Source organism: Pseudopodoces humilis, chromosome 17 (genome assembly GCF_049639895.1).
Source record: "Pseudopodoces humilis isolate 2021_Gansu_Grassland_sample_001 chromosome 17, ASM4963989v1, whole genome shotgun sequence".
Classification (NCBI taxonomy): domain Eukaryota; kingdom Metazoa; phylum Chordata; class Aves; order Passeriformes; family Paridae; genus Pseudopodoces; species Pseudopodoces humilis.
Window position 1 is genome coordinate 14,212,603 of NC_142216.1, and position 16,086 is coordinate 14,228,688.

At 40.7% G+C, this 16,086-nt stretch overlaps 1 protein-coding gene across 2 annotated transcripts in view; it reads right to left on the reverse strand.

Moving 5' to 3' along the window:
* The window catches only part of SLIT3 (slit guidance ligand 3), a 465,384-nt gene that overhangs the window by 217,392 nt on the left and 231,906 nt on the right, over positions 1-16,086 (reverse strand). For both annotated transcript variants that reach the window (XM_014253183.2, XM_088063492.1), the window contains one exon: positions 10,998-11,069. In XM_014253183.2, the coding sequence (XP_014108658.1) occupies positions 10,998-11,069 (72 nt within the window). The remainder of the gene's footprint in view (positions 1-10,997; positions 11,070-16,086) is intronic.

The window sequence follows — 16,086 nt, forward strand, 5'->3', positions numbered from 1 at the left end:
CCATGCCACAAAAAGCCATTTTTAAGGTGTATGAGAGAAGCCAGTTCTGCTGCCCTGAGAGGCAGGCTGGGTGCTTTATGTTGGGCTCCTGGAAATGCAGCAAGAACTGCTTATGGACTTCTTAATGTAAATCATTTGCCTTAAGATTTCTTGTGTACCACATCACAGTTTTATACAGCCCATTATCTTTTTAAATGAGTTAAATTCTAGGGTTTGGAGGTTTGGTTTTGGGTTGGGGGTTTTCTGAGGGGTTTTTTTGAAAAGCACCTCTCTATATTCTAGCATTAAGTTTTCGTGACTGCTGTATAAGCAATTTGTGATTGACAGGATATTGATGCAGAATTTATGTAGGGAAATAATATTGATTGTTCATTCATGAAACTCTGCTGTTCCATCAAATAAACAATTTCAAAATCCTTGTTTTCCCTGGTCAAACAAGAGAAAGGAAGAAGAATCCTAAGTGTGAAAATGTACCTTGGACAAACTGTGTATGCACATACTGCAGTGCTTACTGTGCTGCTCAATGAGTTGGAAAAATAACTCCAAAAAGAGCTTTAAAAAACCCACAAAAGACTGGAGCAGAGGTTACTTCCACATGAAGATGGAATTCTCTCATTTGTTTCTTTGACATTTATGGGACTACCAAAGGGTAAACAAAAGCAAAATTAGATACCACAGGCCTTTGGTAGGGAAAAAAAAGTGGAGGGAAACGATATTCAGCAGCAGAAATCAGCTGTACAAATGAGACCATCATCTCACAGCTTTTTCCACTGCTGCTGTCTCCACTCACCCTGTGTCATCTGGTCTTAAACAAAAGGGGTTTTATTCTTGCCTACCTCAAAGCTATTATACTAAAGCCATTCTCAGATTTGCACCTAGATAATCAACTTTATTTCTATTAATCTCATAACAGATATCTGAGTGCCCGAGAATTCCCTCTGTGCTTCGCTCAGGTTTAGATCTTTATTTTATAAAGGAAGAAGATACTGCAGATCCAAGCAAAAAACTGCTGGTTTTTATTTTTAATAAAACAAAGACCCTCCATAGGATCTTCTTAATATCCATGTAGGATTTACATGACCTGAGCTGCTTTTGAGGACATTTTCAAGTGATGCAGCAATTGAGCTGTTTAAAACGACTGTGTAACACCCCTTGCTGTACAAACACAGCGAGCATATGTTCATATAAAAACAATTTGTGATGAAAAAACTCTACAATACAGTTATACCATTACAGTTTAATATTTTTCTTTCAAGGCATATCAATTTTGTATTGAATTGAATTGCAGGTGGCTTTGTTTTCCTACATTTTATCTCATGGAGCCACCCAACTGCAGGATAGCAAAGTCATGGAGCAGACTGAAACACTGAATGAGAAATGTAATCATTCCCTTCTGGGCTCTAATTGTGGCAAGAAGCTGCACAGGCTTGTTTTAAATAGGCAGCTCTGCTCTCACACAGAAATCTGCAGCTGAGTTGAGGGCTTGGGTCAAGAAAAAAGCTGCAGCTGAGGTAAGAGTTGGGGTCAAAAGCGGGAGACATCCATCTTATTTTGTGGTCAAGGAAGAGTGGTGCAGGAAATCTGGTCCTCCAATCAATTACTGAAATTAATTTTTGAGCCTAAGTCATTGCCTTCTGGGAAAACAGGGATCCATTTACTTACCTGTTTTTGCATAGTGTTTGCATCACTTTTATAAATCAAGTTAGATTAAAAATGATAATTGTGTTATCCAGAAAAAGGGCTGAGGTATTAATGAAGAATTCAAGAAGTTTTATTAATACAATCACACAATGGCTTGGGTTGGAAAGGACCTTAAAGATCACTCACTTCCATCTCCCCTGCCATGGGACACCTTAAACAGTACAGCAAATCCAGGCACATTGTTGCCTACTTACAAAACCAAGTATCAGAATTTAATCCCAGTGGAACAAAAACAACTGGAGACCCCAGAAACCCAGTGCCTCTGCCTTGAAAGCTGAAAATCAAGTGTCTCTCCAAAACAGCTTCTGAGCAGGAGATCAGCACTCCCGCAGCCCATGTCCTTTGGGAGATCTCCATGGGCACAGAACTGTGCTGCCAGGCCATTCCCAGCCCAGGGATCCAGCAGGCTCTGCCCAAACCCACCCCCAAACACTTTATTCTATATTCTATATTCTATATTCTATATTCTATATTCTATATTCTATATTCTATATTCTATATTCTATATTCAACAGACATTTGTCACACTGACCAAAGAGCTGAAGCCAAACATGGGGGGAGAGAAAATAAGAGTGAAAAAAAAGACAACTCAAGCTGTGGTTTTAACTTCATCCAGCTGGGAAGGTCAAGTGGAGAAGGCAAACTCTGTTCTGCTGGTGGACAGTATTTACAGCCCCCCTTTCTCCATGGAGTCTGCACTAAAATGATATTGCTGTGCTGTTTTGGCTAGAGACTGCACATGCTTGACCCCTCTGTGGCCAGGACAGCACCGGAATAATTTCATACAAAAGGTTTGCATTAAATGTAATGAAGCAAATGACAAAATCAATAAACATGGAATGGTGTGACTGTCATAAAAATGATGTAAATTCAGAGTTCACTCTGGTTATGAAGCTATTTAGATGCATAATTAAAAGCAGTACTATCTCCTATTTTAGAATAAAACTTCCTTTTGACAATTGTAGATGAATGCTACAGGAAATCTTCAACAAATGTACTTGAAATTAAGGCATGGCACAAAGACAGCATAAATTACACAAAGGTAAACTGTAGGCATAGGTTAGCCTAAACACGTACGTAATAAAGAAAATCTGATTTTCATACTTTTTCAACTGATGTCACATCCCATTTTAATCAAGTTTTATATCAAAAGGACAGTAAAAATACTACACAGCCTGTTTTAAAATCAAGGTATTTTCTGGAGTTTGTTTCTGTCAGAGAGACTCTTGTAAGTCTATTAAAACAGAAAAGAGCCAAATCTGCTATTCATTACTCTCCATACAAAGGCAGTGCTGCAGCATGGGTGCTGCATCAAAATGTATCTGTGCTTCATTAGGATAAAAGAATAAAGAGCCCAGAAAGCAGCAAGCAGAGCTCAGCAAAATAAGTAAGCAGATAAGTAATCTCTGGAAATAGCCATAGTCACCCTGACTTTTTGTAGCAGATTTCGAACCTCAGATAATGGGTCTCATTCAGGATTAGGGATGGGGTTTTCTTTTATCAAACTCTGGACCTGGAGCTTGTGATCTTGTTTAAAAAAATTCCACCAATGTCCCATTTAGCTAAGTGAGTTATGTACAATTTAAATCTCCAGACTCCCGGATTTTACCTAATCAAAGAGAAATTGTAGAAGTGACCATCAAGCCTGAGGTTCTGACACACAAATACTGGAATTATTCAGTCTCCTGTGCAAAGGATTCCCATCCCTGTGTCAGCTGTGTCGTGTTCCTGATGGGACACAGCACATCCAGGTCACTTCAAACCCCACCAGTGACCACTACCAGGGCTCTTTGCTGATGGCTCCAGAGGAGCCCCTCTAAGGCTGGAGAAGGCAATAAATTATGCAAAACACAAAGCATAGGGAAGATCAGAACTGAATTTGAAGTAGGACAACTTAGGCCTGTGTGGGATACTTCATCTTTCTTGTCATCAGCATTAGGACTTTACTGTATGAGCAATTAAAGTGCAGGCTTTCAATAATGCTTGAAATACATTTCCAGAAAAGGAGAAAACAATTGGTATTTATGTTTGTCTTAGTTCTACAAGAAAGATTAAAAAATCTGTGGTTTGCCCAAAAATTAATACTAAAACCAATATATACTGCAGTGGATATCCAGAATACAGAAATTGGGTAAATCAGAATTATGAATAACCTCATTATGGAGGTAGTCAGCTCTGATTAGCTCAGAAAAATGAAAATTTAGAAAATATTAAATGCCACAGAACATACATCCTCCACTATTAAATACTCTTGGCTTATGTACTTCTATTTTATAGGTAGAACACACTTAAGAGATATTTCAGCTTTTTATTTATCTGACATTTTACTCAGGGGAAAGCAACCTTTACAGTGAGGAAATCTGTTCCTCAGGAGTGATGGTTCAGCTTTTAATAAGTTGTCAGTGACAGGTCCCTTGTGGCCAGTTGAGCCCACAACTATACAGACATCCATGAAAACAAACATTTCCTGAAATGCAAGTGGACAAGAGAACAGAGCAGACATCCACTTTACTTAATGCAGATGTTTTCATTTAAAAAATTAAAAAATAAATAAATCAGCATCGCATTTTCAGTCTGTGCAATCAATTTCACGTGAAGCCCAAGTCACAGTTTAGCACACTCAACAGATTTAAGATCGTGCTGTCCTGCTTTGTCCACCTGTTTAATTTATTAGTGAGGGACATGAGACAGGGGATTACATAAACCCAAATGTGTTTAAAAAGTACAAGTATGGTCTGATCACACTAGCAAATATGGCACAGGTTTAGGTAGTTCACGGGATGGTTTTGGGGTTACCCAGTGTTCATCATGTGTGCTGCAGACTTTGCAGGTCTGCAAGTGTCTGTTCCATTGCTCCCTGAGGCACAAGGGACCAGCCAAGGCTGTTGGGGAATAATGCAAGCAGCAGCATTCTCATTAACAGCCCTTCTCCTAAAACAGGAATATCCTGCAGGCTGGGACCAAACCCTCCAGATGAGCACATGAACCACAGGATCACAGAATCATAGAACAGTTTGGGATGGAAAGGACAAAAGATCATCTCATTCCACCCCCTGCAGAGGACACCTTCTACCAGGCTTTCCTGCTTTTTTCTCTTATTTTTGCTAGAAGACAGACAAGAGAAGCTATTCAGAAGGATCAGGGCAGGTAGATTTTAGAGGTTAGTGATTCAGAACAGAACAGAATAAACAAACCATGGGTCATTGTACTGGTGACCTCAGGCAGGGGAGCAGCAGCTCCCTGGGCAGAACCACGAGGGAGCCCCTGCAGGGCTGGGCCACAACTCTCAAGAGAAAAATGAAGCAAGCAGTGCCACTGTTCTGTGTCACTTGATGTGCTGGCCTTGTGTGTGTGGCTGAGATGTGAGAGAGAAGCACTTCTGTCTCACAAAATGTCCTCTGCTACCACTCGGAGTATCTCTGTGCTTGGTCTCACCTTAACCGCTGTGTAGGGAACATGTGTGTGCATTCCAATCAATCATATCCTTTTAATGAGTTAATTGTGAAATAGATGCTTTTTGCATTTATTATAAGGGGTAGAACAGATGGCAAAAGCTCAAACTAATGTATTCATAAAATTAACTGACGCTGCAGGTGGTGTTTCTCCATAGAAGGTGGTAAGTTGGTAACTTGTTATTTTAATGTTATAATAATGCTGCATGACAATGACATTTCTAGGAAAGCAAATGCAATGGCCACAGAGATCTCTCTTGAATTCATTATGGTCACTATCACAATGAAGACCAATTACAGGAGATAGAAAGGAATACACTGTTGGAATACATTGAGTGCAGTGTGAATTTGTGGACAAGGAGGAGGAAAATTATTTACAAATTTATACAGTTGAAGTAATGTGATCTTTTTGCCCTCTAAGGAGTGCAAAAGACTTGTCTCCAATGAGTATTCCAAATAGCTCTTTCCATGCCTCTGACCTGTTTAGCCAGCTCTTTTCCAAAACAACCTGAAATCTGTTCCATAGTAGAAATATATCCTTCCCTTCAATTTTCATGTGTTCCTATTTGAAATATACTGTGCTTTTCATGCACACCATTAAATATAGATACAAATTGTTCAGTCCATTGGGAGATACATAAGCAAACACATAACTAACGTGATAATCGATTCTCCTCTAGGCATTTCTCTGCTTTTATTTTAGGCCAACCACTGGCTTCAGAAGGCTTATTCCAGATTTTACACCAAACGAGTGGAAAATCTGGCCAACTGTTTATCTTCCTCCTTTTGTTTTATTTCACTGCAAACCGCAGGAGTAACACTGAATACTGTACACAAATGTCAAGGAACTATGGCCAGGAATTTCAGAGGGCTCTGGATAATAGCTTCCCTGGAGAACCCAGACTAAAGGAGTTATGTTTTGTAGTGTAACATTTCATTAAGATCTACTGCATATTTATGTATGGCAAATAACTCACAACCACTTGCTTTCTTGTAGTGAAATGGCTACACACAAATCAACCATTATTTCCTTTATTCATTAGTTTATTCATTAGTTTAACTTGACAGGTATGTTTAATTATTCCTATGCCTGAATGGCAGAAGCTGCAAATATACTCTGCAGTGGTGGATGTGGGGGTTAAAAAAAATTACATAGGAACATTTTAGTATTTTGTGTAGGTGAATGTAAAATACCTCTCAGTGTAAAGAGCAAATTCAGCTTTTTCCAAAACCTGAATGTGCAATTGAGATGTTTAATTTTTTTTAAAGTCCCATGGATTGATGCTAATAGTAGATGCATGCAGAAAAAGTAACAGAATCTTCCAGGAAAAGCCATTTAACAAATAAGGAACTGAAACTAATAGGTACAACAATATTTTACAGCACTCACAGAGCTCTGATTTTCCACACTGCCTAGGTAATTTAACCACGAGGAAAATAAATGTGTACTGACTTGCAGAAGTGTTAAACGTTACATATGAGCTGATGCATTTCTGTATTTTTAAAAACATAAATCTAAATGCTTCATTTCTTCCTTCACAAGAACCTTTAGGGCTATCAAGGAGGATATTACCCACAATTTGCTAAGTGGCTCCAGGATGCAGGGAAAGCCTCTTGCAGGTGCAGTGATAGGAGCTGTTATCTCAGGTGAGGCTGAGAAGTATTCAGACAGAAATGCAGTGGGCCTGTATTTACCATGACACACAAACTTTTTTCTTTTTTTCCTGAATCCCAGTGCTACAGAATCTTATAGCCAAAGCCAATGAGAGATAAAGGGCAGAGGCTGAGTATGGATGGAACTGAGTTCCAGTGAATCAAGAACAAGAAACTGCAGCAACCCCTGACAGAAAAAGCGGAGTCTGTGTCATTCCGTGTGGCTCTAGCTCTGCTCACAAAGGGTGGCTGCTTGGTCAGGGTGGTTCCTCCTCTGCTCTGCTGCTCCATCATTCTGCCCTGCATCCACTCTGCACATGGATTCCTGTTTTCCATTCCTTGGCTGGGAGATGTTCGTACACCCATCAGATGGTTTGGGTTGGAAAGGATCAGAAAGATCGTCGTCTTGTCCCCCAGGGACAGGGACACTGTCCACAAGACCAGGGTGCTCCAAGCCCTGTCCAACCTGATCTGGAACACCTCCAGCCACCCAGGGGCAGCCACAGCTTCTCTGGGCAGCCTGTGCCAGGGCCTCCTCACCCTCACAGGGAGGAATTTCTCCCTAACATCAAGCTCTGTTTATCCCTGTAGTGGGATCCTGGCTGCCCTCAGTGAGGTGGGCTGAGCAACTGCAGGAATGCCTCATCAGAGAAACACTCCCTTGAAAGCCAGGATGTGATATGAGCAGGGGAAACGTGCAGAAATCCAAGAAGCAGCTCTATAGATTTTTGTGATGGAAGGCCACAGCTGACAGTGCTGAGTTAGCCCAAAGCTCAATGAGACCCAAACCCATACACTTTAATTCTTGAAATAAATGTGCTTACTTGGGGCTAGATTCCTGCAAGAAACATTTCCTGTTCTCTAAGTAATAAGTAACAGAAATTGAATACAGGTGTGCTCTGCAGGCTGGCCCTCCCTTGCCCTCTCCTGTTCAGCTCTTAGAGCCACTGAGCAGAGTTTATGCATCTACTCCACACTATGTTCCAAGTGTCAGTTTTTGCCAAATTCCCAGATAAATTCACTACTGGTAATGGACATTATGTGCTCATGAAACTTTCTAAAAGCTGTATAATTATTTCTGCATTTCAGTTAGAAATGGATTCGCTAATTTATTTGTGTGCAGATTCTTTGATTTTTGTACTCAAACAGCAGAAAACACTTCATATGAAAATAATTCACACAACAAAATTTCTCCCACTTAGGAGTTTGAAAAACTCCAGTCTCTGCTTTGGCTTTGTCTTGTGCAAAAACACTGGCCTCCCTGACATTTAAAACTCTTCTTTAGCACAGCCCTAAGCCAAGCCCATTTTCCTGGGCTCACTGTTCTGCTAAGAGAGTGATGGAAGATGGAAAGCTTTTGCCATTTAAAAAGACAGACACAGTGAAAAATATCTTGAAACACTGCTTTTTATAGTTTTTTTAAATTTTTCCTCCTATCATTTTAACAATTTTTTTAGGTTTTTTTTTAATTTTTTTTCATGTATCAAGCCAGCTTTGCAGCCCTGGTGCTTGGGGGACATCAGCAAAAACTCTTTGCTTCACATATGGAGCAGCACCTCTGCCCTTGGAAGACTTTTTGTTACACCAGTCTGCTCCAGCTGGAGAGAACCTGTGACTCTGTGTCCATCACTGCCATGGCCATGCTGGGACAGAGTAATTCTCACAGGGTTTCCAAATGGTACCCACTGTAATTTATATTGAGCCCTCAGGCTGCATATTTCAGAGCTGGTATCCAAAAGGAATTCATGCCCTGGCTCAGTCTATCACATCAACTCTGCATTTTGTCCTGAGGGAAGCTTTCCAAGCTGCTGTTAAAGACAGCATTAATCTGGAGACTTTCATCTGGTCTAGCACTTGCTGTGTCCCTATTATGATATCTCCAGAGTTATTCTTTTTGCCATGACATTGGGACACTTTTGGAAGAACCTGGAAGAATTTGAGGCCATGTTAAAGGTCAAGGCATGAAAACAGACCTTTCCATGTCAGCCTTTCCCTATACAAATTCTAAATATAAATTGGAAAGGGCTGGGGAGTATGGGACAATTTGTAACTTTATTTCTTGTGCCCAAAAGTCTCTAAGATCGCTCACAAACACACTTTATAAAGTGGAAGAGCACTGAGACAGTACAATAAATCTGCAAAGTGATAACCAAAGAAGCAGCCAGCCCTGCTGCCATCAGCACCTTCATGTCACAGTCACCAGGCAGGTGTTGGCACAGCTCAGTGGCACCTGAGGCTCCTTCTCCTGCTCAGGCAGGTGAACACTCCTGCTCATGGCCATGGTCACGCTGGGACCCAGAAGGGAGAGCCTTGGCTGCCAACCACAGGTTGAAAATGGCAATCAGCATGTTTGGGCTCACTGCTTAAAGAGCTTTAACTTGGTTCAGCTTGCATCACACCCTTACCGTTATTGCTGGAGAAATTTTAATGTATTTCCAGCAGCAAGTTGGCTCAAGACTGTGCCATGTTCTTCTCAGCAAGTCACAGGCCACTCGTCTGTGTCTGGAAGCAACATCCTTGGCACAGAATTCATACATTTCTTATCAAGAAAGAATGTCTAGATATGAGTGAAAAGTCTGCTTCTCCTGCTGTTTATCTAAATAATCAGTACTCGTGGCTCACAACAGGAACCTTCAGAGTACCAAGCTTTGTGCTCCTGCTGAGCTGGAGGCTGGACTGGATGACCACTCTAAACCAGAATTATTTTATGATTCTGTGATAACTTCAGTGCTCCCAGGAGTCAGAAACTGTTGCTACAGGAAAGTACTTCTGATTGTGTCTTTTCCAGCAAAACAATAGATACTGCCTAAGGTGACAGATACAAGTTTTTGTTAAAGCTTTAAATCCCAACATTTATTTATACCATTCTTGTAAGCACTCCAGCCAGTAATCCCTTGATATCAGCTCATGGAAAGGAGGAACCCTGGATCCTTCTGCACTGAGAGTGGGTGCATAAATCCAAACACCTGTGCTCGTTGTGACAGCTTGTCAGAGGTGAACTAAACTCTAAATGCAAACTTTGTTATTTGAAATGAAATCAGACAACTTACAGTGAATTACAGCTGGGAAAGTTATCTGAAACAAAATACCATCTATTGTTCCTATAGATCACACAATGCAAGTAAAACTCATGATAACATGACAAAAGGGAAAGGACCCATCAGGATTATCGAGTCCAGCTCCTGGCCCTTCTCAGGATGCCCCAGGAATCACATCACGTGCCTGAGAGCATTTCACTGGGGCAAGATCTGAAAGCAGAACATGGGTATGTTAAAAGGCTGTAGAAAAGGGCTTCTTTTCAGATCTCCTTTAGCTGTTTCTCCTACTCCATTAAAAAAAAATCCACACCATTTATGCTGTGCTTCCAATATTTAACACAGTGGGGATCATTTTTCAGTGACTGGTGTGGTAACAAGTGCTAATTCTAATGGCTCTGAAATGCTTCTGAGAGTGGTTGCAGGTTGTCCCAGGAAATCCTGACCCTGCCGAGTCTGTGGTTGTTATTTCCTTGTTCAGTTCACCTCGTGCTGACTCCAGCAAAGCCAAGGGGGTGTTAGATTGTGGGTGTGCACAAAAATGGGTGTCTGTCATATAATGTGTAAGAGCCTCCAACAGCTCTGCAAATACAGAGCTCCAACTCATTACATGTATTTCAGACTTACAGCAAAAGGCTAAGACAGACTGGCTTCATTGGCACAAAAACCAAAGCCCTGTTTTCTCTCTTAAAAGGGTTTTATAAATTATTCTGATTTTAAATAGAAGCTGTCAAAGCTTGCACAGTTAACTGTTCCCATTATATTTTTTCATTTTCTGATATTTGTGCTCAACCACTGTGCCTGAGTTTGTCATATTTACTTTTGACAGAAGTGATGGGATAGAAAACTTAAACTAAGCAAAACATTTCAATTCCATCCCCAAACTCTAGCAGTAATTCTTTCCTATGCACATCTTGCTCCAGGACAGTGCTGCAGGAAGGGGTGAAGCTTTTGAGTATGTTCTTTTTCCTCAGCTCAAAACCTCCCTGGGTGTGTTCACAGGACCAAAGAAGCTTGTGAGTCCCTGGCAAAAACCTGCAGGGTCCCTTTTGTGCTGCACAGAGCTGAGCACAAGGCACTCAAACTGGTAGTAGCAGCCAGATGGAACATGAGGAGAAAGGTTTTCACCAGAAATATTAATGAAGTTGTCACTTACAAGTTCTTCACATCAATGATTCCTCGAAAGGCCTTTCTAGGGATTCCTTTTATCTGGTTTTCACTCAGGTCTCTGAATAAGAGAACAGAAAAAAAAAATACATTGTGTTAATAAAGAGAACACATTTCTCAAATCTGCATGAGCTAATGGAACCTCCACGTGCTTGGAAAAGTAGATGTTGCTGGATTTGTTACACCACACAGTGTTTTCAATTTTGTTTCTCTCCTCTAGAGGTCTGTGGAATGAGCCGAAATGACTCTCCAACCAAACCAGGAGAATTCCTGATACAAATGACAGAACTTCGAGCAAACATCACTCAAATGTGATCATGATGCTGGCACAGTGCCATGATTGACTGTCAAAGTACCTGCAGCCAAATCTCATGCCCTGGAATCACAACCCTGTAGTGTAAATGTAATTTTCTCAGCATGCTTCTATTTGTTTACTGACTGCAAAAATACTTGGCTACCCCTGCTCAGATGACAACTTCTTATTTGAAATTAATACTCAGGAAAAACATGACTATCATTCTCTTGTGAGCTTTTTTAATTTACACTGAAAAGATCCTAATCTACTGCATTAAAATCCCACTGCATTATGTATCAATGGGAAAAACTGAATTTTTAACCATGTTTAAAAACAAACAAGAAAGCTAAACAACCAACAGCAATTCCAAAAAGCCTTTCTAGTACTTAAAGCACATTTAAAAAATGGTTTTATCTGCATTGTGAGTGCAGATTTCATTTTCCTCTTACCCAGCCTGCATTCAGGTGCTTTTTCCCTTGATGAACTATAAATAATCCCAGGTTCACAGACCTCTGCCAGTGCAGTGGAGGCAGGAAGGAGAGCATCAGCAATGGGTGGGAAATGGACATGAAATCAGAAAGTTGGGATATTTTCATGCTAAGGAAAAACAGCATTTACCCCGATTTTCCTGCTGGTGCCCCATCAGCACAGAGAAGGGAGAGAGGTTTCAGTCTGGTTTAGGGGACAAAGGGTGAGGCAAGACAGCAATGGAAGAAGAAGAAAGAAAGGCAGAGGAGTGGGAAAGAAAAGTGTAAGAAATAAGTAAATGGATGAAAGGGAAGGCTCAGTGATGCCAAAAGGACAAATAAAGGTGATCTTGCAGAGAACTGCACACTGCATTGTTTGGGGTGAGAGTGTCCCCAAGGCTCTGCCCCATTTTCAGAAAGAAACTCTGGCTCTCTAATGATGATTAGGAGGGGCTGGCAGCCCTCTCTGCTCCCCCCCAGACACTCACTCTTTTCTGTTAGTACATTTAGTGTTCAGCAAGCTCCTTTCTAGCCTCCACCAAATTGGTTTTATCAAATGAGAGGCCAGAAATCCGAGGCTGTCACAAAAGCCCACATTGACATTGCGGGTCAAGATGTGTCACACAGGGCTTTCTTCTGCTTTCCATCAGGCAGATAAGAAAAAAAGGGGGCTATGTCCTTGTCACGAGACTAATTCAATTTATACCAGTCATGCAGTCTACACCAAATTCTCAAAGTAGCCACAATTGTCCATTCAGACTATTGCAAACAAAAATGTGCTGCTGGATACAAGTCTCTTTTTCAAGTCAGATTAAAATTCTTCGTGACCTTCACAATTTGTTTAACACTGATCCACACTCTGACCCCTCCTTCACCTTCCCTTTATTTTGCCAGCAACAAAATATTAGTTCTTTAAAGACAGACCTTCAACCCAGACAAATGATCAGGCAACCCGGACAGAGAAGAGACAAAGTAAAGGGTATTTCAGACCCAGAAAGAGAAAGTCTTTAGCTGTCACTGTGGTGTGACAGTGAGGCACAGCACAGCTGTGGTAAAAGTGTGACAAAATGGCTTAGCAGGGCAAAAATAAGTAAGATCTGAAAGGAAGACACAAGCAAAGCAGAACAGAAAGGGCTTGAAACAGTGGAATTGTGTGGTCAAATAAAACCACACTTAATCCACCATCTCAAGTTGCATTTGTCTGGTATTTTATTGTGCATTTCAAATCATGTGTAAAAGTAAATCAGGTTTTCAAGCGATATTTCCTAACATTGTTGTGTTGTACAAGGGCTAATTTATATGTTTGATCTCTGCTTTGTCTTTATGCTCAACTTTTAACCTGCAGCCAGGCAAAACCTGGCTTCAGGGGACTGAAGGAAGTTCATCTGTTTTCTATGAAAACCTCCTTGTAAAGTGAACTGTTTTTATTCTCTGGAAGGCACTCTCCTCTAGCTAACAATCCTGCCTCTTTCAATCTCCTGGATCATGGACTGAGTCCATAAATCTCTTTATTTTCTAAATCTCTAGGGCTGAAGAACTGACAGCCTGCGTGGCATTAGTGGCACAGCATGGAAGAAAAGTCACCAATGTTTCTTTTTCTGTAACTGCCTTCTCACAATTATAATCATCCTGTTTTGAGATGGTCAAGAGGAGTGTTTCTCTCTGCTTCCTGACATTGTGCCAGAGTTTTGTTAAGCATCTTTTATAAGCAAGCAAACCTCAACCAGGCTCAGCCTGTGCACTTCACAAAATTTGCTCTGAGGTAGCAGAAGGCTGTAACGAGAAACTTGTCTACTGAGTTTATCTTAAAGTCCCAGCTTTTAATTCCCTGCTTCTCATAGCAGGCATAATGGGAAGCTTACAGCAATGGTATGCAAAACAAATATTAGTTATTAATAGTAACTGTAGAAAACCAGATAAATTAATGTGAGGCCAAAACAAAAAAAAGCAAACGGAAAAATATGGCAGTATTCAAGAAAAATAAACAGCAGATTTGGGAAAAAAAGGGGTGATGATTACTAATAGATTTCCTAACTCTTAGACAGAAGTTTCAAGTCCCCTGTTTCTGTAATGGAAGGCAAGTCCAATTCCTGGGGGCAGCATGACGTATCCTAAAGGGGAAATCTGAAAAATCCCAGACTTAGAGAACAACAGACTTCCAAAAACGCTCACCCTAAGAGGCAGCATTAGAAAGCTGAAATCGCTTGACCTGAGGCCAAAGCAGAATGTTCCAGTCCATCAGCAGCACCCTCCTTGCAAGAGTTCCTCTGTGGAGAAAGCACCCATCCAACACGACCAAAACAACGCTCATCTGCATCCTGATCAAAGAGATGTATTGAGCTCAGCAAATGTTTCTAGATGGAATTATCCTGCTTGTTTTGATAAATACTGGCGAGTTTAGTGCAGTTTTGCCTGGCACAGCTTTCCAGCAGGGCCCAGAGCACCCTGCAGCCAGCCCCAGCTTGGTGCAGTGCAGTGATGGGGACAGCCTGGACCGGCAGCAGATCACAGAGGAACTTGGGGAGAACAGCAAAACACTCATCCAGCAGCAAACAGCCCCCCAGAGAAAACAGCATCCTCATTTCTGAGCTGGGGGAATGGAGCCACAGGGATGTTAAAGAACTTGGACCACCACTTTTCACAGAGGAGAGAGGCAGGAGCTGACAAAACCCAGCAGCTGTGGCTCACAGAACATATTAGTCCAACCCAGAGTCCAGCAAGAGTTGGCACAAGGCAGTACCTTTCTCAGTTTTTATTTTAATTTAGCTAAAATGCTCTGGACACAGATGAACTCCCTCTGCAAGTCTAATATGTTTTTCTGATCTTCAAATGTGAATTGCAAGTGCCTCACTGATAAAAGGATTGGAAAGGGAAAAAAAAAACCCATCCAAAAGTGCTGACATTTCCTAAGTGCCTCTGCAGTCTTTGCCGTAGTGCTGGTTTTAGCTTTCTGCTCTAACACTGCCTACTGCATCCTAAGTGGAAATTCAAATATCTAACAGAGCAATAGAATACATTAAGACTTTATGTTTTATTATTTTGCCAGTAAGAAAACATAAATCACTTAATTGGAACACAGACCCTACGAACATCCATAGAATGAATCTTCATTTGAACTACAGATCTAAAACATTAAAGCAACTACTTAAATACAACTTGCTAAGTTACAAAGGTACTGAAAATAACATATTTTATATGAAAACCAAAAAATCAGCAGTGATGGCATTAAGCTTAGGTTTTGTCCCTTTTCAAACACAAAAAATAACCCCACCCTTTGAGGATTTACCATTTATTTTCCAAACCTTTTTTAACACACAGATTTGAAAATTTAAAAAGACTGTTTTTACACAACTGCCTGAAAAAACATCTTAATTAAGAAGTATTTAATGTGGTTGAACACTAATCTTTAATTATTTCTCCCACTCAAATGGGCTGGGAGATCACCATGCAGCGTTATCCAATAAAGAACTCAGCTTGCCTTTAATGTCTAAAGAGTTTTATACAAAGACTTAAAGAACAAGTCACCCAGAGAAAATTCTTCACAGCCAAACCTGTATCTTTCCCAGTATGTTACTGTCGAGTCCACAGTAAAACTGCAAACTCACAGAGTTAACCAGTGACACATGAAATTTAACTTCAAATGAAGGAAAAACCCAGCCTAACAAACCTTATTCCTTTCTTCAGGAGCCTTTCAGTTTATCCACAATTCAACTGCATCTTGGGATAGTCAGGGGAGGTCACACACAGCTCTCTGGAGCAGCTGGTACAAAACCATAAGACAAACTCTGGTTCCTTTCACTGGATATGGGACTCGAGTGCACAGTAAGATTCTTTCCTATCCTTTCTTCTTGCCAAAATAATACTGGAAAGTTAATATTGTTCACCTGCTTTGCAAAATGAAACTCATGAAAGATATGACTCCTGGTTTTAAGAAAGGGCCAGCTGCCACCAGTGCCAAGAAATTAGCACTGTGCCCACCAGCTTTGCTCTGGCTACAGAATGTGCAGCTGAGAGAAATGGAATTTATATAATGGAATTTAATTCATCCCTGTTGGTAGTTTGTTTACATTCTCTTACAAATTAGGATTCTTGGGTTTAAAACATTTCAGTCCAATGCACTGATCAAAATTAAATAAAATAAAATATTCCTGAGGTTTTTGTGCACTTTTAAAAGTTTAGTGACTATTCTTCAAGCTGACTTTTCTTTACAACTGGACTAAAACTAGACTGAACTGCTCCACTAAAGGTCACATACTTAACACAATCTGGTCACTGCAATTTGTCTCATTAGAATTAGCTTTAATTTGTACAACATG